General features: G+C 33.1%; 3 protein-coding genes across 3 annotated transcripts; 2 read left to right on the forward strand and 1 right to left on the reverse strand.

Moving 5' to 3' along the window:
• Nucleotides 1-8,202: 8,202 nt before the first annotated feature.
• Nucleotides 8,203-12,991, forward strand: LOC122582106 (E3 ubiquitin-protein ligase SINAT2-like). Its single transcript, XM_043754463.1, has 4 exons — nucleotides 8,203-8,387; nucleotides 10,280-10,582; nucleotides 11,312-11,698; nucleotides 12,395-12,991. The coding sequence occupies exons 2-4, from the start codon at nucleotides 10,373-10,375 to the stop codon at nucleotides 12,713-12,715; spliced, it is 918 nt and encodes a 305-aa protein (XP_043610398.1). The 5' UTR covers nucleotides 8,203-8,387; nucleotides 10,280-10,372; the 3' UTR covers nucleotides 12,716-12,991.
• Nucleotides 12,992-14,105: 1,114 nt separating this feature from the next.
• On the forward strand, nucleotides 14,106-17,683 carry LOC122582406 (probable protein kinase At2g41970). The gene is made up of 7 exons (XM_043754796.1): nucleotides 14,106-14,249; nucleotides 14,337-14,599; nucleotides 14,950-15,076; nucleotides 15,174-15,447; nucleotides 16,459-16,591; nucleotides 16,932-17,018; nucleotides 17,364-17,683. Exons 1-7 carry the CDS (start codon nucleotides 14,153-14,155, stop codon nucleotides 17,490-17,492), a joined length of 1,110 nt encoding a protein of 369 aa, XP_043610731.1. The 5' UTR covers nucleotides 14,106-14,152; the 3' UTR covers nucleotides 17,493-17,683.
• A 1,348-nt stretch (nucleotides 17,684-19,031) lies between these two features.
• On the reverse strand, nucleotides 19,032-25,626 carry LOC122581668 (carbon catabolite repressor protein 4 homolog 1-like). Its single transcript, XM_043753915.1, has 12 exons — nucleotides 24,985-25,626; nucleotides 22,897-23,641; nucleotides 22,303-22,389; nucleotides 21,845-21,928; nucleotides 21,691-21,777; nucleotides 21,504-21,590; nucleotides 21,325-21,378; nucleotides 21,113-21,204; nucleotides 20,587-20,701; nucleotides 20,344-20,491; nucleotides 20,006-20,164; nucleotides 19,032-19,271 (listed from the first exon to the last, which is right to left on the reverse strand). Exons 1-11 carry the CDS (start codon nucleotides 25,140-25,142, stop codon nucleotides 20,016-20,018), a joined length of 1,806 nt encoding a protein of 601 aa, XP_043609850.1. The 5' UTR covers nucleotides 25,143-25,626; the 3' UTR covers nucleotides 19,032-19,271; nucleotides 20,006-20,015.
• Between the last annotated feature and the right edge of the window lie 82 nt (nucleotides 25,627-25,708).

Here is a 25,708-nt window from a genome sequence, read left to right on the forward strand (position 1 = left end):
CAAAGATAAAAAAAAATAGAAACTTTAAGAAGGCAAATTAACATCTACAAAGCACGCAAACTAAAAGAAAAAACAACCAAGAGCCAGCCAGGCTGCTTCACTGTTCACACGAATATAATTAGTGTTGTTTTAAAGTACATGTTTCATTTTATGGGATCCAATTTGACTTTTTTTTTCCCCAAAGGACACTTACATACCTAGGTATTCATGTGACCATTTTTAAACCTTTATTTGAACAGTTTAAATATTTTACCTTTGTAGATTCGGCGAGGTTTTTTTGTGGTGACATCTCTAACATACTATTTTTTGAGAAAAGAAATAAATAGATTAGTTTTTTTTTTTTTTTTTTGAAAGATAAATAAATAGTAGATTAGTTGATGGAATTCTTCATGCCTTTCAATTAAAGTTACGCGTTGCTTATGTCATTAACTATTTTCGCTTATAAGTACAGTATATGAAAATAGAATGCACAATTAGGCAACAGTCAATCATGGTTGTGAGTTGTGACATTCCGACAAATGATGAAGAGTGTTCAATTAACTTGACCAATGATACATCAATAAGAACACTAAATATGTAAAGTGCTTCATGAAGTATGTGTATGATCATGATTGTTTTTTCTTTACATTTGTTTGAATATCGAAACAAAGATATGGATATCGTTTTCAATACTAATTGTTAGTATTTTTATTTCTCTGCTCTTATGTTTATATTTCTTCACCCAATGAGATGGTAATGATATAACTTTTAATATTTTTTTGAGTTTTTGGTAAAGTCTTGAAGTTATATTTGAAACATAATAAAGCCCAAAAATCTTGAAAACAAAAGTGAAAACTGAAGTGTAGTTATCACTTATCACAGTGTCCAAATTTCACATAGATATAACCCATGATATTGTGTCACGTGTGGGAAACGCCGAAACCATAACTTGTAAAACATGTCAAGACATGCCAAATCAAAGAGATGGTAAAATCGCCATGTCAATAAAGAGAAAACGAGAGATAAGATGAGAGATGAGACAAACATGCTAAAATCGCTCCTGACGTCCTCTACATCGAAATGGTACGGTGACGCCAATTTCCTTAATCAGTAAACCATGTCGCATGTCAATTGGTACCGATATATAATAGGCAAGGATGTCACATGCAGAGATGGTACCAAAAGGGGGCGGCTAATACAGCCTCTTGTCTTGTTACATGTTAATGTCTCATGATGATGTTTCATGTCCATCATATCGCACCCTTAGCACAAAATTAAATAAAATTATAAAAGTATGAAAGTAAATCTATAAGGTACGTAGAATGGTAATATTTATAATCATCACGCAGTAATAAGTTGTTCATTATGTTATAAATAGTAGTAGTTCATTATTCTTAGTTGGACTATTTACATGACTTGTACATAATATGGATTGTACTATGTGGTCCATATAAACACAAAAGTTCTTCAAGGATCACTAAATGCTAGGTCCCATCGGACAGCGGAAGGACCACACTATATATAACCAGGACTTTCTAAATAAAAGTATAAAAATAGAAAATATTAGTTACAAATATATTACCAAAAGCGATTCTTGCACGACTATCTGTAGTATCTCTTATTAAAAATTATTCCACTCTTGTAGAAATTTACGGGAGTTGGGACATGCGAAATGTCTAGAGTGTCATTTTGACCACCAAAACACATTTTTACAGCAAACTTACCTCCTCAAATTTTGTCAAACATCAACCTTTTATTCACCACCAACTTCTTTTATTTCTAACAACGCTACATTAATTTGTCATTAATGCATCTATAAGTGAAGGTGGTGTTATCACACAATTAAGTTGAGTGAAATACTTCTCACATTTTAATTTTTTAATTCATAATGTATTAAATAATTGGTCCTCATGTTTTTTATGAATTAAAAAAATATATATATATGAGAAATTTCACCTAACTTAAATATGTAGGGGCACAGGGGTGGAACTACTTTAGAGGTAGGGGTAGCTCGGACTATGGATACGCTTAACTCGTATGGTGTATTGGTGTAAAATAATTGAATTATGTTGTTTTTTTCATTGGTGTTACAAGTCAACAAAATTTGTAAAAACACTTATAAAATGCTAAAATTAGAGAAAAATTCTCAAAAAAATTACATCGCAATAACCTTGTCGTTCAAAATTTTTTTTGCAGGGATATGAAGCTAGTGTTAAAAAGTTTGTGTTACGAGTCACTAATAATCCTGGTTCCGTCACTATAACAGCACGTCAACACCACCTTCACTTCTTCATATTATAAACTCATTTACAAAGCAAATTATAAACTCATTTAGAAAGCAAACCAAAGCTTAAAATTCAAAGTTTTAAACGTGGCGTGCGGGAAATTTGAAAACACATTTTCCAATACCCTCAAGTTGCAAAGCTGAAAGAGGTTAAAAATCAACTTTTCTTACTTTAATTCACGTTTTTCATTTTTTTGGTTCATTACGTCTATACCAAAAAAGCATCTAATTTATAGTTTTACAAAGAGGTAATAAATAAGTTTTATTAGGTATTAAAATAAAGTATGAGAAATGATATATCCTTTTATTTCCTAATAGTTCTCTTAATATCATAATTACTTTACATACAGAAACATAACCAGAATCTATTTCATAAGAGGGCAAATTCAAAAGTCGTTTGTCATACTTATGAGAGTCATATTCAAGGATGTTTTAAAAAAAAAAAAATTAGACCCTAACTCAATAATAGAAAATGGTTCCCTAAAAGAATTTTGTTCCTAACAACGGGTGTAACACCCATATTTATATATATATATATTTTAATAAATAAAGTTAACACGTGGCGGAAAACGTCTTATTAAAAAAAAAACGTAGTCAATCATAACTCGATTTGACTAATAAATGTTTCGAATGATGTTACCAACTAATCTCATAAGTAATACAAGTAACCCAAAACAGCAAAACATATAAATTTTTATGAGAGAATTAACTTAGTTCTTTAGGATAAATATGAGTAATAATAGCTTGAAATAAAATAAGTTCTTCATATTCACCTACACTATTACGAGTAATGTACAATAATTTTACACATTTACTTTAAACAAAGAAAACTCTTTAATTAACTTTTCTTCTTTATTTCTATCAAAAAACGTAATAACTCAAGCTTTTTACTCTCTCAATAAGAAATATATCTCAAAACTAATGCTTTGAAGACCAATTACTTTCAAAGAATAAATTAATGACAACGAATCTAATATTTGTATGTATTTCCTATTTATTTTTTATACTAACAAATTACAAATATACTATTTAAATTGAAAAAATTACATCGTACCAAAGTTGGAATTGGGGCAGTTGCCCCCACCATGACTTCGTCCCTGTTTACAAGTGTTTTTCACTAATTATCTTTTGTAATTTCATCCTTTAATTTTGACAAATGTCATAATCCTATTATTCAGAGGATTTTTAGAAGGTTGTTTTTAAAAGATTAATCATATCTCTTAAATATTATATTATATTATAGTATATGTCGCTGTTAAAAATAATTACACTATTAGTCCTCTTGGTAAGATAACAACAAAAATAGATGACTTATTAATCTTAGGTATCGTACGAGTAGGATTTGAAAACTTTAGATATGGTCTGAGAAGAGATTCAAAAAAATATACCAAAAGAGTAATTTATGGTATACTTCAAATATCATCTGTGAAATTTACTCGTACAAAAATGAAAATTTATTTTATTGGTTTTCATTTAACCCCTCATTTCTATCACGATGTATTTGGACTTAAATTTCATCTTTTATTCAAAGAAATGTTTTAAGACCACTTTTTTAAAAGTTTGTGATAAAAGTGTCTACCCATTTTATGAAATTTGTTGTATTAGTGATAAATGAAGGTTTCTCGATCTTGAACATGAAAATAATTTTAAATAATTTTATATAAGAAAAGAAAAACAGCTAGATGCCTATATATATAATATAATATAGAAAAAAATTCATAAAAAGGTAATTTTTTTTACACAAAATTCTTAGTAAGGGAAACCTATTTTGGTTTCATCCATTAAAAGAATTTCATTTCTACAAATTTCTCAATAAAGGTATTATCGTTAGTTTTCATTGTTAGACACCCGTTAAATGCCTTGTCAGTATGCCATGAACATCTGATGTGGCAAATTTATAGGGTACATTGGTCCTTTTAGCCTCACATTACTAACAACAAGAAGAAGCCTCACATTATCTTCCCAAAATGAGTACCCTGTTTAAAAAAAAAATAAGAAATAAAAAAGGTCATCATATATTCACAAGATTCAAGGATATTTAGTATTCTTAAATCAAATCTAACCGAAAACATCCTCAATCTCAAAGCAACATCCATAGAGCTCTCATGATTTAAATGTAACCCATATTTAGTTTTAATTTCAAAAGTCAAATGGTAGCTTTTTGTAACAAATGAATAAGTCTACTACATATTTTAATCAACATCCATACAGATCTCGTGATTCAATTTCTTGACAACATTTTGATTAACTTTTAGAAATGGATTAGAGATGCTGGTGGCCATTTCCAGGGAAGATGGTGGTTATGGTGGTGTTGCGGTAGCCATTTCCAGGGAAGACGAGTGGTGTTGCTCCGGTAGTGACGCAAGTAGGTGGCTAGCGACGGGAGCAGGTGGTGGGGACAGGAGGTGGTATCTGGTGGTGGTATCATCGATGGTAATGGTTGTGGTGGCGGATTACGGCGGTGGGCGGTGGTGTTAAGTGGGTGTTGGGTATCTTTTCAAATTTCAAGCAAACAATATTAGAGAGACCAATGAAGAAGTAGTCGGGGAGGTGGAAGACGGTGGCTGTGACGACATCTGGATAGTGAATAGTGGTAGTGATAATGGGTTATCCCTAATTGTTTGAAGATAAAAGATTGAAGAATCTTGGAAAAGAAAAAAGAAAATAAAAAATGATATATAGATATAACTATTTAACATGGATGATAGATAATTAGATATAGGTATTGATTGATGTTGGGGAGGAATATATGAGGCTAAAAAGACCAATATACCTTATAAATTTGCCATATCAGATGTTCAAGGCATGTTACTTGGCACTTAACGGGTAATTAACGATGAAAATTAACAGTATTATTTTTATTGAAAAAAATTTAGAAATGAAATTCTTTTAATAGACGAAATCTAAATAGGTTCTCTTTATTAGGTTTTTTGTGTAAAAAGTTACTTTTTTTAATGGATTTTTCCCTATAATGCACCCAACTTGGGTGAAAAACCCTTCACGTACTAATTTTTTTAAAATTTTAAATAAATACATGTCCTTCATGATTTTTACTTTTTAAAAAAAGGTATGTGAAGGATTTTTCACCCAACTTGGGTGCCTAACAACCTCATATTCCCTTCCCCCATATATATAATATATAATAAGATCTTGATCTTTCAATCATTATAAAACTTATATACGAAGATTCAAAGAGCAATATATATATATATATATTGTTTGAAAATTATGATGAATCATAATGATTATTGATTAAGAGAAAGTGATTATTTTATATGATTTACTTAAATAGTTGTTTTAAATTAGTCATAAAAAAATATATATAACTATATATATATTATTTGTTGTTCATTGTGTCATATCATTTTTTTACACATGACTTTCGAATAGAAATACATCCGTATCATGAAATAATAAGTTTAAAACTTGACAATGGATAGTTGGTTGTTTAAAACGGATCTCATTATCACGATCTAGAACAATGGTGTCAAAAGAAAACCTTCATAAATCGTTTGTGATTAATTAGCTCGCTATCCATCATGTGGTCTTTCTTTTTCAGATTATGTGGTCTGAAAGGAATATTTTTTAATTGTTTTTCAAATATTTATTTGATCTATTCAAAAATATTTGACGATCATATATTATTAGACCATTTCAAAGATAATATTTTTTCGTATAAAATAAATTATTAATTATAAAATAAAAGATAATTATATTATATTTCTCACAAATTTTCTCAACTTAAAACAACATAACTAAAAAACTTCAAATGATCCAATTCACTTAAAATTTCATAATTTACATTTTACAACAACTTACATTGTTGCCTTGGTTAATGGGGCCCACACTTTTGAGTTTCAATGTCATAAGGGGATGCGCCAAAGTAGATCCTATCTCCCCTTTCCTCTTCTTGCTCGTGATGGAAGTTCTTTCTCGTATGATACATAAAGTTTGTAATTCAGGTATTTTTCGTGGCATTTGTCTTCCTAACCAAGACCCTGCTATCTCTCACTTACTCTATGTAGACGATTGTACCTTCTTGAGGAAATGGGAGGTGGAGGACATTAAAAAGGGTGGACAAAAATTTAAGAATTTTTTATATATGCTCGGATCTTAAGATACACATAAGCAAGTCCAGTTTAATTGGGGTTGGGGTGGAGGCCAATGAAGTTAGAAGAGTAGCGGGGATTATAAAATGCTCAGAAGGTTCTCTACCTTTTGACCATTTAGGAATGCGGATTGGTAGTAATATGAATAGAGTTGCAAATTGGGACTATCCTTTTGATGTTTTTGAGTCGAGATTGGCTACTTGGAAGGCATCTTGTTTATCTATGGCGGGCAGGGTCACTATGATTAACTCTCTCATGGAAAGTATACCAGCTTATTACTCATCACTCTTTAAAGTCCTAAAGAAAGTTGTGAAGGGTTTAGAAGCAATAATTAGAAGGTTTCTTTGGGGTGGGTCGAGTGAAAATAAGAAAATACATTGGGTAGCGTGGGATCGGGTAGCATCTCCTGTTTCGATAAGAGGTCTTGGTTTAAGCAAGCTTAGAGATACGAATGTAAGGCTTCTGTCTAAATGGATTTGGAGATACCGTAAGGGGAGAGGGGTGCTTTGGAGGACGGTAATCGACTCACTGCATGATACTAGGCGTTGTTGGGAGACTCTGCCTATTAACCGATCTCTATGTGGGGTCTGGAAGTCCATTGTGAGTGTCATAAGCAAAGTTAGAGTTGCTGGGAGTGGTTTGAATTAGATGTTCAAAGGTATATGTGGGTCTGGTTAGCACATTCGGTTCTGGCTAGACATTTGGATTTGTGACAAACCGCTTTAGGACTGTTTTCCTCTCCTCTTTAAGCTGGAAAAAGATAAAAAGTGCTGGATTAAAGATTGGTTTTGTCCTGAAACGAAAAGATTTGAGGGTGTTTGTGTCTAGAACCGAAATCCAACCTCTCATGAGGAGCTGGAAGGAAGAGTGGGCTGATCTTTGTCACCTCTTGGAGAGGACCGTTTTGAACTAGCAGTAAGATCGATGGTCATGGACTGGTGGGAATGGGATCGAGTTTAGTGTTAAAGGCGTTAAAGAGTTCATCAGAAGCGGGGTTGATTATAGTGATAGGTTCGTATTCATATGGTCGAAATGGGTGACAAAAATTGTAACATTTTCATGTGGAGAGTTTCAATGGATAGGGTTCCGACTTTGGTGACACTTAAAGCTAGAAACTGTGATTTTGATGACATGAATTGTGGATTGTGTGATGGGGCAGAGGAGACGATTGAGCATATTATATGTTCGTGTGACCTTGCTGCTGATATATGGTTTTTGAAATTTATAAACATGTGGGATTAAGTAGAGGTATGAGAAAGATCTTCAAAGGTATTGTCGTTGGATCATTTGGAAAGCAATGAAATGAAAAGAGGTTTGAAGGCGGTAGCATAAGTATAGATAAGGTGTTTCAAGATATTAAAGCTACTAGTTATTTATGGTTTCAGACTAGATCGAAGCAATGTATGTATAGTTGACAAGATTGGAATACTTTCCGTGTGTATAACTAGTATTGCATTGTAATTGTTGGCCACTCCTCAATTATATGAGTTACGATTTGTGAATAAAAGTTACCTTTCATAAGAAAAAATATAATGCTTTTTGTACAAGTATCTCTTCAAGATAATATTGGGGATAATGATAAATCAAATTAATTTGTATGCTAAAAATTAACCTAATCATATGATGATATGTAGAAGAATAAAAATTAGTGAAATCCACGTGTCAAATACTTAAAGTATTATTTTTAAAAATATGAGTTAAGTTAATTACATTTTCGATTTGATTATTTTTTCACACAGGTAAAAAAAAAATTTCAAGTTTATTCCACAAGTATAAAGGCTAGAACGAAACCCAAGAAAAACATTAACTTCCAAAAATCACTACCCATGTTTCTTGAATTTCATTGCATCACAATAAAAATGGTGACTTTTGCACTTTGAAATCCCTACTCACATTTCCGGTCCAATCTCAAATCCTTCTCTCATTCCCATAAAAAATAAAATAAAATAAAGATTCAATTTTTTCTTCAATTTGATTGGCAATATATGAACAATGTGCTCGATTATCTCAACTGGGTATCTCTCTTTTTTGTTGTTTCTTCTGTTTTTAATCATAAAGTTGTGGCTTTTCAATTTGTTTATTTCAAATTTGAACTGGGTATTGTTTATTTATTTTTGATATTTTGTTTGTATATATATTGTACTTTTTTCTCTTGGATTCTTTCATTGATGATGGATATACTTACGGGTATTCTTGATAACCATATATTTTTCTCTTTCTTGGATTCCCAGATAGGATTTTGATGGAAAAAGCAGGTTTTTAACAAAACCCTTAATTCTTTAAAATCTATCTAAAGAAATTGATAACATTTTAGTTAAATTTATTCTTTTTTTTTTTTTTTTTCCATTTTCTTACATTTGTGTATTGTTCATTAAAAGTCCATAAAAAATTGAAATTTGTTTCTGTTTTTACACACCCAATTGGTGTAAGTTTATGTGGTGTTCAAATTTGCAAGTTGGGAATTTCACTTCTTTCTTTTTTTTTTTTAATAAAAAATCTGATTTTCTGAAGAAAATAAAGCCCATATTTTGTATATGGATTATGGTAAGTTTAAGGGCTATAGTTATAAAGTATTGTGTATGAAGGTTGATAATTACATTTGGATAGACTGTTATTTTTATGCACAATTGTGTTCCAGTGGGTTAAATTTATTTCTTGAAATTATCTGGATAAAAAATGTGATTTTGAGGAAGTTGACATTTGGGTATGATGTTAGATCTTAAATATTTACTTTTGTGGGGTGTGACATGTGTGGATGGCTTGAATGTTATGACAAGTTTATACCAAGAATTGCTTTTTAGTTTATTATTTTTCTTTCATTTTCACCTACTTATGTGCCAATTCAAGAATATTAGGTTGATTGATGCTAGGAGTTACATACATTTAAATTATAATCTTGTTGGGCAATCATATTTCAATTTTGTTTTGTTGTGCTTAATATATTAGTACCCGTTGGATTCTTCATAATTATTGGTATTAAAAGTAGGTAACTAATCTTGAAAGTATTATTTTTCTTGAAAAGGATAGCCGAAATTTATGATCAATTGGTTGTTGGTGTTAGATCTGTTTAGTTATCTTTAATCATATATTTAATAGCTAATGATTAATATATGCTTGGATTGATTATTATATGCTTAGAACTACTCTTTGTTTAATACTTGTTTAGTTAAAGATTAGCAAACTCGTGATAAACTACTTCAATCTTGTTCATGTTATTATCAAAGATGGTTGGTGTGAGAATCTGGGTAGTTCCAAGTAGTGGTTTAGAGTTTCGCCTACTGTCTATCTGAAAAAGTACATATTTTCATTGTTTTGATTAGAGTTATTGTAAAATTGACATTTTCTGAATGTCATAAGTGCTTAGTTTAATCTATCTTTATGTTAATGTGATATCTTTAAAGGGTAATATATTAGTCACGGATATAATTCTTTGTGGTGCTATGATGTGCATTTTAATTTACAAAGTAATCGAATTTGGCAAATTACCTTGCACTCGTGGCTTTAGTTAACTGGTTATCTTATTCTGAACCTTCAAGCAACAATAGTCATTTTCGAAGCGCACATCAAAACAGCTCTTTATGCTACATGTTAAGTCGGATATTGATATGGTTTTTTTTGTTATCCTTACATCGATATCTTGGTGCAATTTGTTTGGTACAAGAGGGGTAGTAAAGGAATATCAATGGGCCTTTGAGTTGAATTGTTTGTATTTTTGTATCTTTATTTTATTAGGCTTGTGATTAAATAACCTTTGCTTATCTGACTTGCCGGCTTCCTTTTGTCTACTCTTTGACTGATATATTGTAAACATTTGTTCAAAATTCAGAAACTTCTTATTCAATTCACTTAACATTCCTATAACATTGAAGAAGTTCTCATATATCTCTATACACTTTGTGTTTATCAGATGTTGCCTATGCTTTTCAAGAGCAACAGTTCCTGAGCTTTGATCTTGGTTTGAGACATTTCAACTGAAATTCAGCAAATACTTTAGATTCGAATGGCTCCAGGTGGTGGTGTTTGTAAAGATGTTATTGAGTCTCATCCTAAACCTTTGAAGTATGATGTAGCAATCACAAAGACTGATAAAAGTGTTACAAGGATAGCAACTGGAGCAAGTGCAAAACATGGAATGCAATCAACAAATGGTGTTCATGAGCTTCTTGAATGTCCAGTGTGCACCACTTTAATGTATCCTCCTATTCACCAGGTTTGTACTTACATAGTATGTCGTTTCATTGTCATATATAATTTAAGTCACTTGTAAACTTTTGTTAGATTAACCACTATTTCCTAAAATTTGTAAAGCTAAGTAGGGTATGTTCATAAACAAGCCCCCATCTAAATGGTAATTGCAGTGAAACCACTGATATTATTTCTGCTATGTTTGTGCATATCCTGGTTGGAATTTTGGGATCCACCACTGCAAGTTGAACGACTTGATTGTAATTAAGAATACTTGTTGCTTTACAAATTCTAAATATGTCTTTGAAGTTATAGAAGCATACAAATACAATATCAATAGATCAAACAATCTTCAGATATAGAGTTCATGATCCTGTGTATGTTTTTAGATATCTATACAAGTGAGGGTGTTCTTCACTAAAGTTGTGAAATTAACTTCAGATGTATATATAGTGGTAAAACTCAATTTGAGTACGGAAAGGAAGGTTTTCAAAAAGATCTCCATTGTTCAATGAAATATTTTTTACATTTCTTAATGTCTTGAAATTGACGTCTTTTATGAGTTATTTTTAGTATACAATGAACTTATACTTGTATGAAATCTTCGTGTGAATCATCATACTTTATGGAAGTTTACTTCTTCTTTTAATTAAGTAGCTTCATTTTGAGCATTTTAAACTTGGTTTAATAAGCGATTTTGGTTGAAGCCACATTGGTTACCTATTTGATCCCTTTCATTTGTTTTTTCATGTAGTGTCCAAATGGTCACACGTTGTGCTCAAACTGCAAACTTCGAGTGCACAATTGCTGTCCCACGTGCCGTCTTGAAATGGGTAACATAAGGTGTTTGGCGTTAGAGAAAGTAGCAGAATCTTTGGAACTTCCATGTCGACACCAAAGTCTTGGTTGTCATGATATCTTTCCTTACTATAGCAAGCTGAAACACGAGCAAAATTGCCGGTTTCGCCCTTACAACTGTCCTTATGCTGGGTCTGAATGTTCAATCACCGGTGATATCCCGTATCTTGTGGCACATTTAAAGGATGATCATAACGTGGATATGCATGATGGATGCAGTTTCAACCATCGATATGTTAAATCTAATCCACATGAAGTTGAAAATGCAACATGGATGTTAACTGTAAGTTGCTATAACCTTTAAGTAGGTCAAATAACATGAGCTGAAATGGCCAAATCCAATGTGAGTAAGCCACCATTGCTTGTATATGAGATGGTAAAAATTATCTCTTGCTTTCATTTTGGCCTTTTAGTATACACCGATGGATTATCTAATAAAGACCGGCTAGTCTAGTTAGAGATACATCATCAGTCAGTGCCCAGGCCAAAAATGCCTGATAGCTTTAGGCCCTCGTGAGCCTGAACTTGCTCTTAGGTCCTAATATTTGATTGAAAAGCTCTGTTTGTATCGTTACTAGCAAAGTCATGTTATATTAGGCTCGAATTTGTTACTTTCTTGCCATAAATTATACCACTAATAAAATTACAGTCAAATGTTTTTAGAATTGGAAAACTGTACCCTGTCCAGTCACTACCGTTTTGAACACTGGGCCCAAAGCATTTCTATTTTTGAAGTGAGGGATTGAGCTTAACCAGCACCAGTTCTCGCAAAGGGGCGGTCTCTTTCATAACCAGGCCTCATCCACCTCTGTGAGAAGAAAGTGTTAATTTATGGTTAAAAATGGTATTTTAGGAAGAAGAGTCTATTGCAGTAGAGCCCATCTGTAGGTACAGATAGTTGGACATGGTTAAGGTTAGGGGGTCAATTTATCTCGCAAAACCAGCGAACATTTATCCACCAGGTCTGCTTGACGTGCAGGTATTTAATTGCTATGGAAGACAGTTCTGTTTGCACTTTGAAGCATTCCAGCTTGGAATGGCACCAGTTTACATATCGTTTCTAAGGTTCATGGGTGAGGACAGTGAAGCTAAGAAGTTCAGTTACTCGTTAGAAGTGGGAGGGTTCGGACGCAAGTTCACCTGGCAAGGAGTTCCAAGGAGCATACGCGATAGTCACCGTAAAGTTCGTGATAGTCAAGATGGTTTAGTCATACCGAGAAACTTAGCTCTCTTTTTCTCTGGTGGAGATAGGCAAGAACTCAAGTTAAGAGTTAGTGGTCGTATATGGAAAGAACAGTGAGTCAAATGGAAAACACAGGTTGGAATTTGTATAGCTTGAGATTAACGGTGTTGGTTGGCGACTATTCTCTTTTCTTTCGGATGGCTGAATTAAATTTATGATTGGGCTCAAGGGTCTCTAGATCGATTTAATGTCTAAATATCCATATGGGGATATTATGTTGTAAGAATCGGAAAGCTGTTGTTAATTTGTGTTGTGAAAATGTTATTTAAAAATCATTTATCATCTGTTACGTTATATACCCGGAAACACAACTCTTGTGATCTGGTTACTTTATTATTTTGGTACTCGTATATTTTCATTAACATTGTCGTTTGAATCATGGATGTAAAGCTTGGTCTGCTGATCTTAAAAATCGTAGAACCAGACCCGGATGAGTCCAAACTCGTCAGTTTCAGCTAAGATCAGGTTCAGTTCTTGGGTTATATAAGTAGCAATTTACTTTCAACTTTGTAAAATGTTGTACATTCTAAAAAACTGTACATGCAAGTACACTATAATATACTTTTGAGAGCAAAACTGTACATATAAGTAGCAATAATTGTTACTCGTATTATGAAAGCAAAACTGTCGCACCTTATGCTCTTATAAATAATTAAATAGATAAACTATAATATACTCCATTTTTCTCTAATGAAAATATCATTTTTGAGACAAGTCAATAACCAAGACACTTGATTAACTTTTTGACTTTTGCTAAAAAATAATAATAAAACTTATACGTGATATATTTAGATTCCAATAAACTGGCATGCAAGAGACTAACCCAAATGACAATTAATATACGGAGTATATATTAATTATTTCCATGAACGTGACAAGCATGAAACCCCATGAACATTCATATATACATACAATACGAATACAATACATACAAATAATTTTTATTATATATATGTTTGGTTTATTAACGTGTAAGAAAACAGGAAAATCCTATTTTCCCGCGAACCAACAAAATCTTTTCTTTTGATTTTTCTGTCTTTCACAATCTGGTTAGAGAGAGTGTGGAGAGGGAAAATCACAAAATCTCAAAATCCCAGAATTATAATCCAAAAATAATCTCGACAATATTTGATTTCGTATTCGTTTTTTTGTTGTTAATTTATTTTGATCATATTGGTGATAATTGTTGATGTTCTTGGCATAAAATCTTGTGGAAAGTTTTTGGAGGTATGGTCATCCATGCAATGTTTCTTTTCATTTCTCTGTCTTTTGCTTTTTTGGTTCATTTGGTTATGTATATATTTATATATTTTTTATGTGATCAAAATATTGTGGTTTGATCAAGATTTTGTTGAGCTAATTAACATGTTTGAATTATCTTAGGTAAAGTTAGAAACAAAAAAAGTATATGGTTTGTTGAAAAAGGAGATACACATAGTGTATATATACATATACACATAAATTGTGGATTTGTGTATCTTTTATATTTGAAGAATGTCTTGTTGTGGAGGTGGCGAAGAGGATGTTTATAGCGGTCCACCCTCAAACAATATTGCGACCGCGCCACCTCGAGGACCACCATATGGAGGTAAGAAAGCTAACACACAAGATTCATATTTGTTACATATTTAGCACATTTTCAAGATTATTTGGTGTTTAAGATTTTTAAACATTTTTGCTTTAGGGAGTAATAGAGGAGAGCCAAGGGGTGGTGGACCTGCAAGAAATGGGACTCCTCAAAAGCCCTTACCGATTGAAACACCAGCATTGTCATTGAATGAGCTAAATAAGATGACTTATAATTTTGGACAAAAAGCTTTGGTGGGTGAAGGTTCTTATGGACGGGTTTTCTCTGGAAAGCTAAGTAGTGGACAAGAAGTAGCGGTGAAGAAGCTGGATACGAGCTCTTCACCTGAGCCCGATAATGATTTTCTAGCCCAGGTGTGAATTTTCATACTTTAATTATGTGAAGTGTCGTAATGGACTAAAATTGTTAATTAGAAGTACTCTTAGGAAGGGGGTGCTAGATGTGCGTTTTAAATGTGATTATACGATAATGAAAAGTCAAAATCAAATAATCGACTATAGTAACACTGCCTAATTAGATGTTTGGTTACAAATACTGATTATTGCTGCATTATCCGCATTAATCAGAAATTATTCGTAAGGCAAGTCCAAATACCCCCTTAAACAGTATGCTTGTATTGTTTAATGCCAGTGACAAGATTTATGTATCCAACTTATATGAGTGTTTTGTAATTTTATGCTTAACAATAAGCAAATGTGTGCAGTTATCAGTTGTTTCAAGGCTTAAAAATGAGTATTTTGTTGAGTTGCTCGGTTATTGCTTGGAGGGAAACAACCGCATCTTGATATATCAATATGCATCCATGGGTTCTTTGCATGATGTATTACACGGTATATAACTTTCTTTTTTCATTTCCATTTGAATTTGTCTTTCCGTCTCAAAATTTATGATAAAATTGTGTCTCTTTCTGGTTATCTATCTATATAGGGAGAAAGGGTGTACAAGGGGCGCAACCTGGTCCAGTTCTTAGTTGGACTCAGAGAGTTAAAATTGCTTATGGTGCAGCAAGAGGTCTAGAGTATCTACATGAAAAGGTCCAGCCTTCGATTGTTCATCGTGATGTTCGGTCCAGCAATGTTTTGTTGTTTGATGATTTTCAAACCAAGATAGCCGATTTTAATCTAAGCAATCAGTCTTCTGACACTGCAGCGCGACTGCATTCCACTAGAGTATTGGGAACTTTTGGCTACCATGCTCCAGAGTCAGTTTTCTTTAATTCTCTTTCATCAGATTTCCAATAAAATAAAGCATTATAGGTATTCATGGTTTTCAGTTTTTCCAAAATATTTGTTCGAGTTGGAAAAATGGGTGGGTCATGGAGGTTGGGTACAGTTCAAAACTGAGAAAAATTTTTGTGCAGGTTGGACAATTTTGGGTTGACCTGAAACATTTTTGTCCACTTTTTCTTATCTGTTATTATATAGTTAGTGAGTTAAACATGATTTAGAAAACTATACTAGTTGCCACTTTCTAGGAGCGACCTGAGTTCGAATCTTGCCAGAGACAGAATTGAATTTAAGTGGTTGAATTACCTTGACACTATCCCTACTGGGGGTTATGTGGGTACCAATTCGGTACATGGGATCAAACGGTTCCTATCAATCTACCGTTTTTTTTTTTTTTACTATAACATTAGCAATCTAACTTTCGAGTAAAATGATTGATTAGTGGCCTTATGCTTTTCAAATTTGACACCAGTGACTTTTGATGCGTCTGTCTTGCTATCTTATTAGTATTATAATTTAAATGTCCTATATTGACTTTTGAAGTCTCTCTTTCGCAATTTTTGCCGTAAATCTTTTTGTTTGTGTTATACAATACTTGATGTAAAATATATGGATTGATTGAGCTTTAGATGTATTTTTTATTGATCTAACTTTCATTAGCTATTACATTATACAAATAAAAATTCTTACGGTCAAATTTAGAGAAGAAAGACTCAGCAAGTCAAATTTGGACATTTAAATTAGGACGGAGTGAGTATATCTTTTAAAAGAGTTTGTGTTAATTTAGTTATTACATTATACAAATAACAAGAGATGACATTGAAAAAATGGGTGAAAACTGCTACCCTTTGGGTAATCACATGGCCTACGCTTTGATTTCTTAGAACGCTTGCTCCTCATTAGCAGAACATGGTTATTTGTTTTTTAACTTGTTTTTTGTTACTATTGTAGCTAACACTTTCGTTGACATCTATGTTTTGATCCAGATATGCAATGACCGGGCAGATAACTCAGAAGAGTGATGTCTATAGTTTTGGAGTAGTTCTTTTAGAACTTTTGACAGGAAGAAAACCAGTTGACCACACGATGCCCAAAGGACAACAAAGTCTCGTTACTTGGGTATGTCTTGCTACTAATAAACCTAAGGACCCTAAACTTAATCTGCACTGTCTGTCTGATAAATGTTAACTGTTTCCAAAAGTTCTTAGACTTTTTGTCAAATACTATACTTATAGTCTCAATTATGGCATGTGAACAAGAAAAGGTCTCGTTAATAAGATCAATACCATAAATGTGTTCCTTTTAGCTTCAATAATCTCTCAAAAATTGAAATGAAATGAAAACATCCAATTATAGAAGTTTCAGTTTTAATGGGGATGATGGCAGTGTGTTTATTGATCATTAAGACACGCTCGAACACATTATCTGTACTCATGCTGTTATGATGTGCCTCCTGCAGGCAACACCAAGATTAAGTGAGGACAAAGTAAAGCAATGTATTGATCCCAAGTTAAATGATGACTACCCTCCAAAGGCAGTTGCTAAGGTTTGTTCAATTATAGCCTTATAGGTGGCAAAAAGGGTGGGTTGGGCAGGTTGGGTGACTGGACAAAGCAAGCTCGTGTTGAAATATATCTAGTCACCCAAAACATTTTGGACATCTAGTAACATTTATAAATAATCTTAGTGTCGATATAAAATAACAAGAGTTTGTGTTAATTTAGTAATAGTTTCTTCTCAAAATGAAATAAAAGAGGTTTTAAACACTACAGTTTGGGCGCTTTCAATCCATTTGATGACCCATTTCCCTTAACAGAAACCTTCTTGCTATCCTACATGTCTGACCCGTTAAAGGATGATAGTCTAATTTCTTGTTCATCTCCATTTTCAGATGGCAGCCGTTGCAGCACTATGTGTTCAATACGAGGCAGATTTCAGGCCAAATATGACGATCGTTGTCAAGGCCTTGCAACCACTCTTCAATTCAAGATCAGCAGCCGTGGAGTCTCCAGCTTTGTAAGCAAATTTCTAGAAACCACATTTGAGTTTTATCTAGAAAAGATAGTCTGAAATATTATAGACCCAATTATTGAACTACATTGATGATATCATGATCCCAGATGTAGAAATGGTAGCTAGAGCCCAATTGTTTTTCATTTTCTAAGTTTTGTATGACTTTAGTGATGGCATTGATTGATTGATTCGTGAGCATTTGGAAGTTGCAACTGTTATTCTTATATGAGCCAGAAGTTTTTGATGTGATTTATTTTAAAATTTTGCTAAGGGCTATATGGTTCTACATGATGATTGATAACTATTTTTAGGGGATGGTTATTTTATGTACACCATTCTATTACACTAAAAATAAAACATAAAGAAATTCTATTACACGTTAAACATACTCTTATGGCTACGTTTAGCAGAATCATTTATTTTCTAATGTTGTTTAACTGCATGAAAACATAATAGTTAATATTAGCAATTCCCATGAAATAACTATAATGCCATATATAATTCTTTATATTCTATCAAGACAAACAAAGAATTAAAGCCATTGCTTCAATATCAAACTAAGAATATTACATTTGATATCAAACTAATCCTCTCATAATTCACAGTTGAATCGATATCAATATTTTAAAAGTATTATGTTCCCAACAAAATCCACAATTAATTGGAAATTCAGATAAACTCGAATGAGGGAAGCATTTCGAAAAAAACTACCTTTGAATTAACTTCAGACGTGAGAATGATATTTAATCGCACTTATACAGCTTGTTGTGAAAGTGATACCATATGCTGTATCGCATTGAAAGTCAGACAAGATTAATCTTAACTGCTTTGGTGTCAACCCATTTCTTTCGGAAATTGAACACCATCAACTGAATTCTGAAACAAAATACGTCACAAGCATAGTTTTTCTTCAGAAAAGGATCAATTCAGCTCGGTTTCAGGCAAAAGCCATATTTTAATTTATTGCCTAGGTCAGTAACCAATTCCAAAAGAAAACAGTAAAAAGGACTTAACATGTGGTAGCTCAACACTAAATATAAATGTTTCTGGTGCTTTGCTGATTCTGTAATTGGTTTACCGTCTATCATGATGCATGATCGAATTTTGGACGCAGATTCATAAGATCTGGTATCTCATGCTGCTGTGCATACTCAAATTCTTGAACAATTTGTAATAATTACTTTAATAATTAAAAAAAAACTGAAACTAACTTATTTCCATCTCATCGATTTCATATGAATCAGAAAGTTAGGCTTTATACTGCTTCAACGACACAATGTGTACCAATGCATAACTCTGCATTTATAATAGTCTCTCCCTAATGAGAGTAAATGAAAAGAAGTCAACCAAAATAATAGAACACATTTGTTCTCCTTTTCCCAAATTAGCCTTGATCTCTTACATTACTCTAGCCAATACATGAAAATAATTTTAGTTTTATCCTAAAAGGGTAGTTTGGCCTTTGCAAATTAGATTTCAAAACAAGTTTAGTCCTGTTCAAATTTCACCTGTGACTTGGCATACATGAAAGACTAGAAACCTATCAAAAGAAAGAAAAATATACTCGTAGCTATTATATTGAACCCGGATATTGTTTCAATTATCTTTCTATTAAAAGAAAGAAGAAAACGAAAAGGAATAAAATGTGTATATGGGACAAGGGTAGTAGCATGATACAGAGTAGATCATCTGACAGCTATCGATCTACTGCTCTTACAGGTTTTTTAACTTTTGTCCAATGCTTTCTTTTGACTTCTATCTCCAAGATTTTGCTCTTCGACCAAACCTGCAGCACTCAATATACAGAAGGCGAGACTAAGATGCTGTGTGATATATTTTACCGCAAATGTTATTAAGAACGCATATACAATATGTTTTACTCATAAGAACTCAAACAAATAAAACCATGAGTATTAAGTAACTTAGAAAGTCAACGGTTGACTGTTATGTATTCGGACAACTTTTTTATAATAAGTGCAAACACATTACTATTATTATTTCTTATAAAGCTCTCACAGATAGGAAAGTCAAATAGTTCACTTACCAAATATAACTTCATAACAATATTTGACACACCTATTTAGAGGATACTTGTGAGTGAGTAAAAATAAGTGCTTATGGCTTATTGCATATGTCGAAAGCAACAAAATACATTTAGATGTTTGGGTGACACATTTTGAAGCTGCATTTTTGCGTTTTTAACACAAAAGACGCACTTAAAATACACACAAAAGTTGGAGCTTATTTTAAATGCAATAAGCTCTTGCAAATAAGCCAACCCAAACACCCTCTTATTGAAAAGAAAGAGTAAAACTTCAGACAGTAGATGTTTCAGATAGACCCAACGTGACCAGTTTCGATGCTAACCTGTTAACAGACCCACACACTTTTATATTTTGAATCGATTACATAAAAAACTAAATGACTTCATATAAGATCAGCTCCTTTACTTGCACGTTGCACCCAACATTATTTAGGAATCATAAAGCACAAGTATATTAGCCACTTATGGGCACTTACCTAAAATGCATCAACGCTTTGTTCGAGGCTTCCAACAACGAAATTCAGCCAAGAGTGCAATGTGATCAGAGGACCATTCAGCAGAAGGAATCGCTGTATCTTTCCTCAAGCGATCCTCATCAAGAAGCTCCAACAGCGATTCCACAATCAAGCTGTCCGCTGAAATGCCACATACATATAAACCATAAATGTCTTAAAAACTGTTGTTCTCACAAAGGTTTACTATGAAATGGAAACTTTTTATGTGCTGAACCCTATTACAGACGGCATAACCATTACAGCATTTATACAATTCTTAAGAATGAAACAAATCAAGCACTGAAAATTTGGAGATATACCCGAGTAAAATATGTAATCAAGGGTACCAATGAAATCTCGTGTGCAATTCGTAAATAATGGTTCATTTGTGGCAGGGTCCACTCTCCTCTTTTGTTGCTCAGTACTAAAACCACCCCCAGGTCTAGCAAAGGAAGAGTATGCACTAACCTGTATAACACAAGACCATGACCAAGGTATAATACTTTGAAAGAAAACTACCAATGTTTACTTGAAATTTGGAATATAGCTGAAGATATATATACCAATGGCAGCGAGTGAGTCAATTTGGTGGCAGGCCGCAAAATTCCAAGAGGGTCCACCGCTAAATCTGGATGCATTGGATCAACTTTCCCAGCTGCTAGAAGTGTATGAGGAGCACTGTAAACAAATTGAAGTATTAATATAATCATTCAGATCCAAATTTAATGAAACTGAAAAGCTTGTTATAATTTGGGTTCTTATTATTTATCTATACATCTATGCCCTATACTATTATATAAAGCATTTCCCATCCATTTAGAAGAGTGAGAGGGTGACACATCACCTTCTCTTGCTCACCCAACATGAAGGTGACATCACCCTCAAATCCTCAATGCATCACCCAAAAATAATAAGACACACCCTCTCTCCACTTCTCTTAAACAACTACTGCCAACAATCACCGAAAACTGCCGGAAGATTTAAAAAAAGAAAAGAAAAGAAGAAAAAGCCGCCACATTGCATGGGTTTCATTTATTACATATATTTGAACCAAATTTTTATTGAATACTAAAGAAATAGACCACAGACCTTCCCGGAACCGAGTTAAAATCCCCACAAACTAACATCGGTATATCTGCACTGGCTGCAATCTTTTCTAAACCTTTTAACAGAGTATGAACCTGAAACGTCCCATGAGTACACCGAAAACTTATTAATATATATATATATATACACACACACACATATATGTATATTTTGACTATAACTTTATTTTTGTGATTAGAGGATAACAAAATAACCTGCCATAATTTGACATCCTTTAATTCTTGTTGAACGTTGACATGAGTGTTTGCCTACACGCCATATAAAGAACACTTGAATCATACGTTCAGAAATCCACAATTTCAGACGAATGAAAACATGAAATATAGACCTCCCTATATGCATAATAGATAATACATAAATGGCTATAGCTTACCACACAAACGAGTTGCCGTTTTCCTGGATTATCGATACTCTGATTACTGAACTTTGCCTCTAGAACAACAATCAGTGCAACATTATCCTGTCACATGCCATATAAGATTTTCATCAGAACCCACACATTAAATCAGCGAAAGAAGCAGCAAAAAAACATGGGAGTATTAAGAAATACATGCAATAACCTTAACAAGCCGATTTAGAGCGGTTTTCTTCTGAGCACTAGGAACTAAAGCATCGGTTAAAGATTGTGCAGCTTTGTTAAACTCAACCTGCACATACGCCCGGTGAGTAAGCAGATGGCATTAAAGTGCCATTTAAATAGAATAATTTCTATACCTCATATTTTTTGACATGCGAAAATCTATCTCTGCGAAAGAAAGTAGCACATCCATCAATAGTCATTATACTTCCATTAAAAACCTGAACACAAACAATCACTAAGATCAATAACAAAGGATCTTAACAAAGGTAGCAAGATGGACCAGTTTGACAGGTTGTACATCGAAGCAAAAAACGACAGGTTGAATTTGCCACACATGCTTGCTATCCATTTATATATAAAAACTATATGTAAGTGATGCATTGATTATTCTAAAAACCTAACTATTACCATGATAATCTCACCTTTTCTGTATATAAAAAAAGTTATTTACAAGGTTTTATGCGTTTGAATAGACTAGCCGAGTTTCCTTTTATATCTTTTAACACAACGCAAGATGACCCATTCACAGGTAAACAGATCACAACTACAAACTTTAGATATCTGAAACGAAGAAAGACGTTTATAAACAGACCTCAGCTGTCTTCTTCTTATATAGAGCTTGATAGCCATGTTTGTCCAACTCGGGGGCAAAAAAATCTTCAAAGTGATCATTTTGAACCTGAAAAAAAGCTAAAACAATCTTAGTGTAACTCCTTAAACAATCAAAATCTACATATAAAGGGTGTACAGGATGTGCGTTTTAAGGGTGGTTATGTGATAAGAATCAGATAAGCAACTTTAACTAAACACACTATTCGAGATGGTTTTTGGATCTGCTGCTGCGTTTTGAAATTGTAATCAGTAAGGACACCAATTGTTTGAGCATTATAAAAACTTATTAGATAAATAATTACTAGAAAAATTAAACAAAGAGAAACATGATTGTTATAATGGAGGATATATTCTTGTGAGGTGGGAGTACAAAGCACTCAAATAGGTTAACAGAAGAAATAAAAAATGACATTTATATCTACCCTTTAGCAATTAGTTACCCGTTATCAAAACAAATAATTTGTATAATCAGAAGCAGAAACTGTTTATCTAAACATTAAAAACTGGTAGAGAATCAATTCCAAAAAGCAAATCCACAACCCCTTAATAGCATGCGATATGCACATCTATATACCTCTTGAAGACAAACAATATCGGCTCGATAGCCAACAATTTCCCGTAACAAATTTTGCCTACGGAAAGGCCAAGAAAGAGCCCAAGGAGGGCAATAACTATATAAATCACTCGTGGAAGAATCAGATAGTATATTATACGAGAGCACGGTGAAAGTTCCTGTGGATGAAAGCCGCCCATCCAAATCCAGATTCCCTGTTACGTCAGTGTTACTAACAGAGATCAGCCGCCTTGGACTTGGAGTTGGAGCTGAGATCACATGTGATGTTAATATCGTACTTGACGGTCCTACGGGTGATTTCGTTTCTACATCCACCACCACACATTCAAACTTTAAAACATGACCAATGTCGTCAGCTGTTGGTGTATAAGTTTTAGAACGCCCAACTTCAAACCACGTTTCGCCACCGTTCCTTTGTGTCACAGCTGCAGGATATAAAGGTGCCGTACCATTCGTAAGACTCGGGAGAGATTGTGAACTAGATAAGCTTTGACTATTATTATTCTTATTGTTAAATCGTCCAAAAATCTCTTCTTCTTCATTTCCATTTTCATTAACAGCACTAGCAGCACGTTCATGAAGAACACGATGATGTTGCCAGGCATCAGAAAAACACTTTGGCGTGCAATGATAGCTTTTAGCAACTGGTATTTTCGCTTTTACGCATCCTAAACATTGTAAAGTGGCTACCTCAGATGGATGTACACTACACATGGCAACTTTTTTATCATTTTGTATGCGGTACCTGCAGCGTCATGCAAGTACAAGTTGATCTTAATCCAGGTAATAATGAAATGCAACAACAACATCCATGATTCTTGTAAAATCCATATAGCCCCATTACAGGGGTGTCCCTTTGTTTTGGAAGTAATTCTTTAATATTAAACGCGATGCAATAAAACAAACTACAGAAAATATTGTTTGGATGTGGTTATGGCTACACAAACCCCCAAATTTTGTTAAAAGAAGTTTCAAATACTGTAGGTAATTTAAATTCCTTGCAAAACAATAAGTAACTCAATTTACTGTTTGAATCATATCAAAATTACTGCAGCTGATGGAACTGATAATTTAGTCCTAACCATCTATTATATGAGCATTAAGGTAACTATAATTTAACAATTATAAATGGAACTGATAATTTATTTTGTCTAAACCAAAAATATACTTGTATAACACGTCTAGTTCTTACAGCAAAGAAACCCCTCCTCCCATACTACTATATTTTGGATAAAACAATATTTCTTCACGGAGAAACGCAAAAAAGAGCAAATAGAGTAAGAAATCTAGAAAAAAACATTTCACAAAGCTATACTAATATTCAATAGCCGGGCAATTAGATGATCCAAGGCCAACTCATTTAGAAGTCAAATTTATTTTGGTCATTAGCTATGTTTACGAACCTTAAATAAAAGACCCTCAATGTTCAACCTCATATAGTCATATCTAATTCTAAACTCATGTAGCAAGTCACTTGAAGTGGATGAATAAGTGAAATTAAATTAAAAATAACTGGTGCAGATTTTAGGCTTCGTGAACTGACAGTTATGGGCTTATGGCTTATATACACATCGCTGATCTAGGACTATATCCTTCAATATTTTACAGTCATTATTAAGTCAAACAAAGAATCTTAATTGTCAGAGGCAACCACAAACTAACAAAAAAGAAACCCTGCATAAAACTAACCAAACCTTTGTATCTTATAAAAATTGGCCCTAGAGAGGTTAGGATTCTGGTTTTATGCCACTATGTTACTATGGTCATATTTTTTAAATCTAATGCATGCATTTCTGATTTCATGAAGTTTCACCATTTCGACCGCCTCAAGTCCATCACATAAGAAGTAAATCAAGCTCACATAACATCCCACTTAAATGGTGATGGATCAACATTCATCAAATTAGTTTTTCTAACAATGTAGGCTTTTATTTCATGTATGCATTTGGTTCTAGTAGAAGCTAAATTATCTATCCAATATCAATAAAGACGAAAACTTATACAACATATATATATATATACATATACCATAAGACAACAACATTACACTAAGCAGATAGAAACTCAAAAAAATCAATAACAACTAACCACTTATATCTCAAGAAATGTCCTTCAATAGGTAAAGATTCCGGTACATCGTCCGTAAAAACAGTCTGATCAGGACGTCGAATAAGCACGTAAGGCGACAACTCGCAACCCACAATCGGAATTTCGGACGGAAGGTGCACTCTAAGCACACTCAGCATTCTTTCTTTGAATCACAAAAATAACAACTAAATTTTCTATCAAAATGAAACCCAAATGCTAATTCAAGAAATCTCAAAACTTGGCGGACACCTGGCCGATCCGCCATTACATCACCTCTACACCCGCCAGCCTTACAAATTATATTTTTTTTAAAAACCCTAATTTATTTTTTCAAAAAGATTCAAACTTTATGATGAAATTATCAAAATTGATCCAAGAAATATCTGGGTTTTGTAAAGGAGATGAAAAAGGATGAAACTTTGAACAAAAAATCGGAAATTGATTAAAAGATTTATGGGATTTGGGGAAACAAGAATTAAGGGTTTGATTTTATTTTATGGAATTAATCTAATTTGAGGGGGAATGATATAAGGAGATCGGTCTGATTGATTTCGGGTGTTATGATTGTTTAGGGTTTTACAAAATATAAAAGAAGAAAAAGAAAGAAGATGAAGATGCAAACTTTTTTGTATCGCGTTTTTCTTTATACAATGATTGTGTTATAAAAAATAAAAAATGTACGTATATGTATAAAAGATAGAAAAAGAAAATGATATACTTGGAT

The sequence above is a fragment of the Erigeron canadensis genome, chromosome 9 (genome assembly GCF_010389155.1).
Source record: "Erigeron canadensis isolate Cc75 chromosome 9, C_canadensis_v1, whole genome shotgun sequence".
Taxonomy (NCBI): domain Eukaryota; kingdom Viridiplantae; phylum Streptophyta; class Magnoliopsida; order Asterales; family Asteraceae; genus Erigeron; species Erigeron canadensis.

Coding starts and splice junctions, on each gene's coding strand:
- LOC122582106 (XM_043754463.1), top strand. CDS start 10,373: ATGGCTCCAGGTGGTGGTGTTTGTAAAGATGTTATTGAGTCTCATCCT. Junction 10,583..11,311: donor TGTATCCTCCTATTCACCAG/GTTTGTACTTAC, acceptor TTTTTCATGTAG/TGTCCAAATGGTCACACGTT. Junction 11,699..12,394: donor ATGCAACATGGATGTTAACT/GTAAGTTGCTAT, acceptor CTTGACGTGCAG/GTATTTAATTGCTATGGAAG.
- LOC122582406 (XM_043754796.1), top strand. CDS start 14,153: ATGTCTTGTTGTGGAGGTGGCGAAGAGGATGTTTATAGCGGTCCACCC. Junction 16,592..16,931: donor AACAAAGTCTCGTTACTTGG/GTATGTCTTGCT, acceptor TGCCTCCTGCAG/GCAACACCAAGATTAAGTGA. Junction 17,019..17,363: donor CTCCAAAGGCAGTTGCTAAG/GTTTGTTCAATT, acceptor CTCCATTTTCAG/ATGGCAGCCGTTGCAGCACT.
- LOC122581668 (XM_043753915.1), bottom strand. CDS start 25,142: ATGCTGAGTGTGCTTAGAGTGCACCTTCCGTCCGAAATTCCGATTGTG. Junction 21,929..22,302: donor ATAAGAAGAAGACAGCTGAG/GTCTGTTTATAA, acceptor GTTTGTGTTCAG/GTTTTTAATGGAAGTATAAT. Junction 21,379..21,503: donor AACGGCAACTCGTTTGTGTG/GTAAGCTATAGC, acceptor TATGGCGTGTAG/GCAAACACTCATGTCAACGT.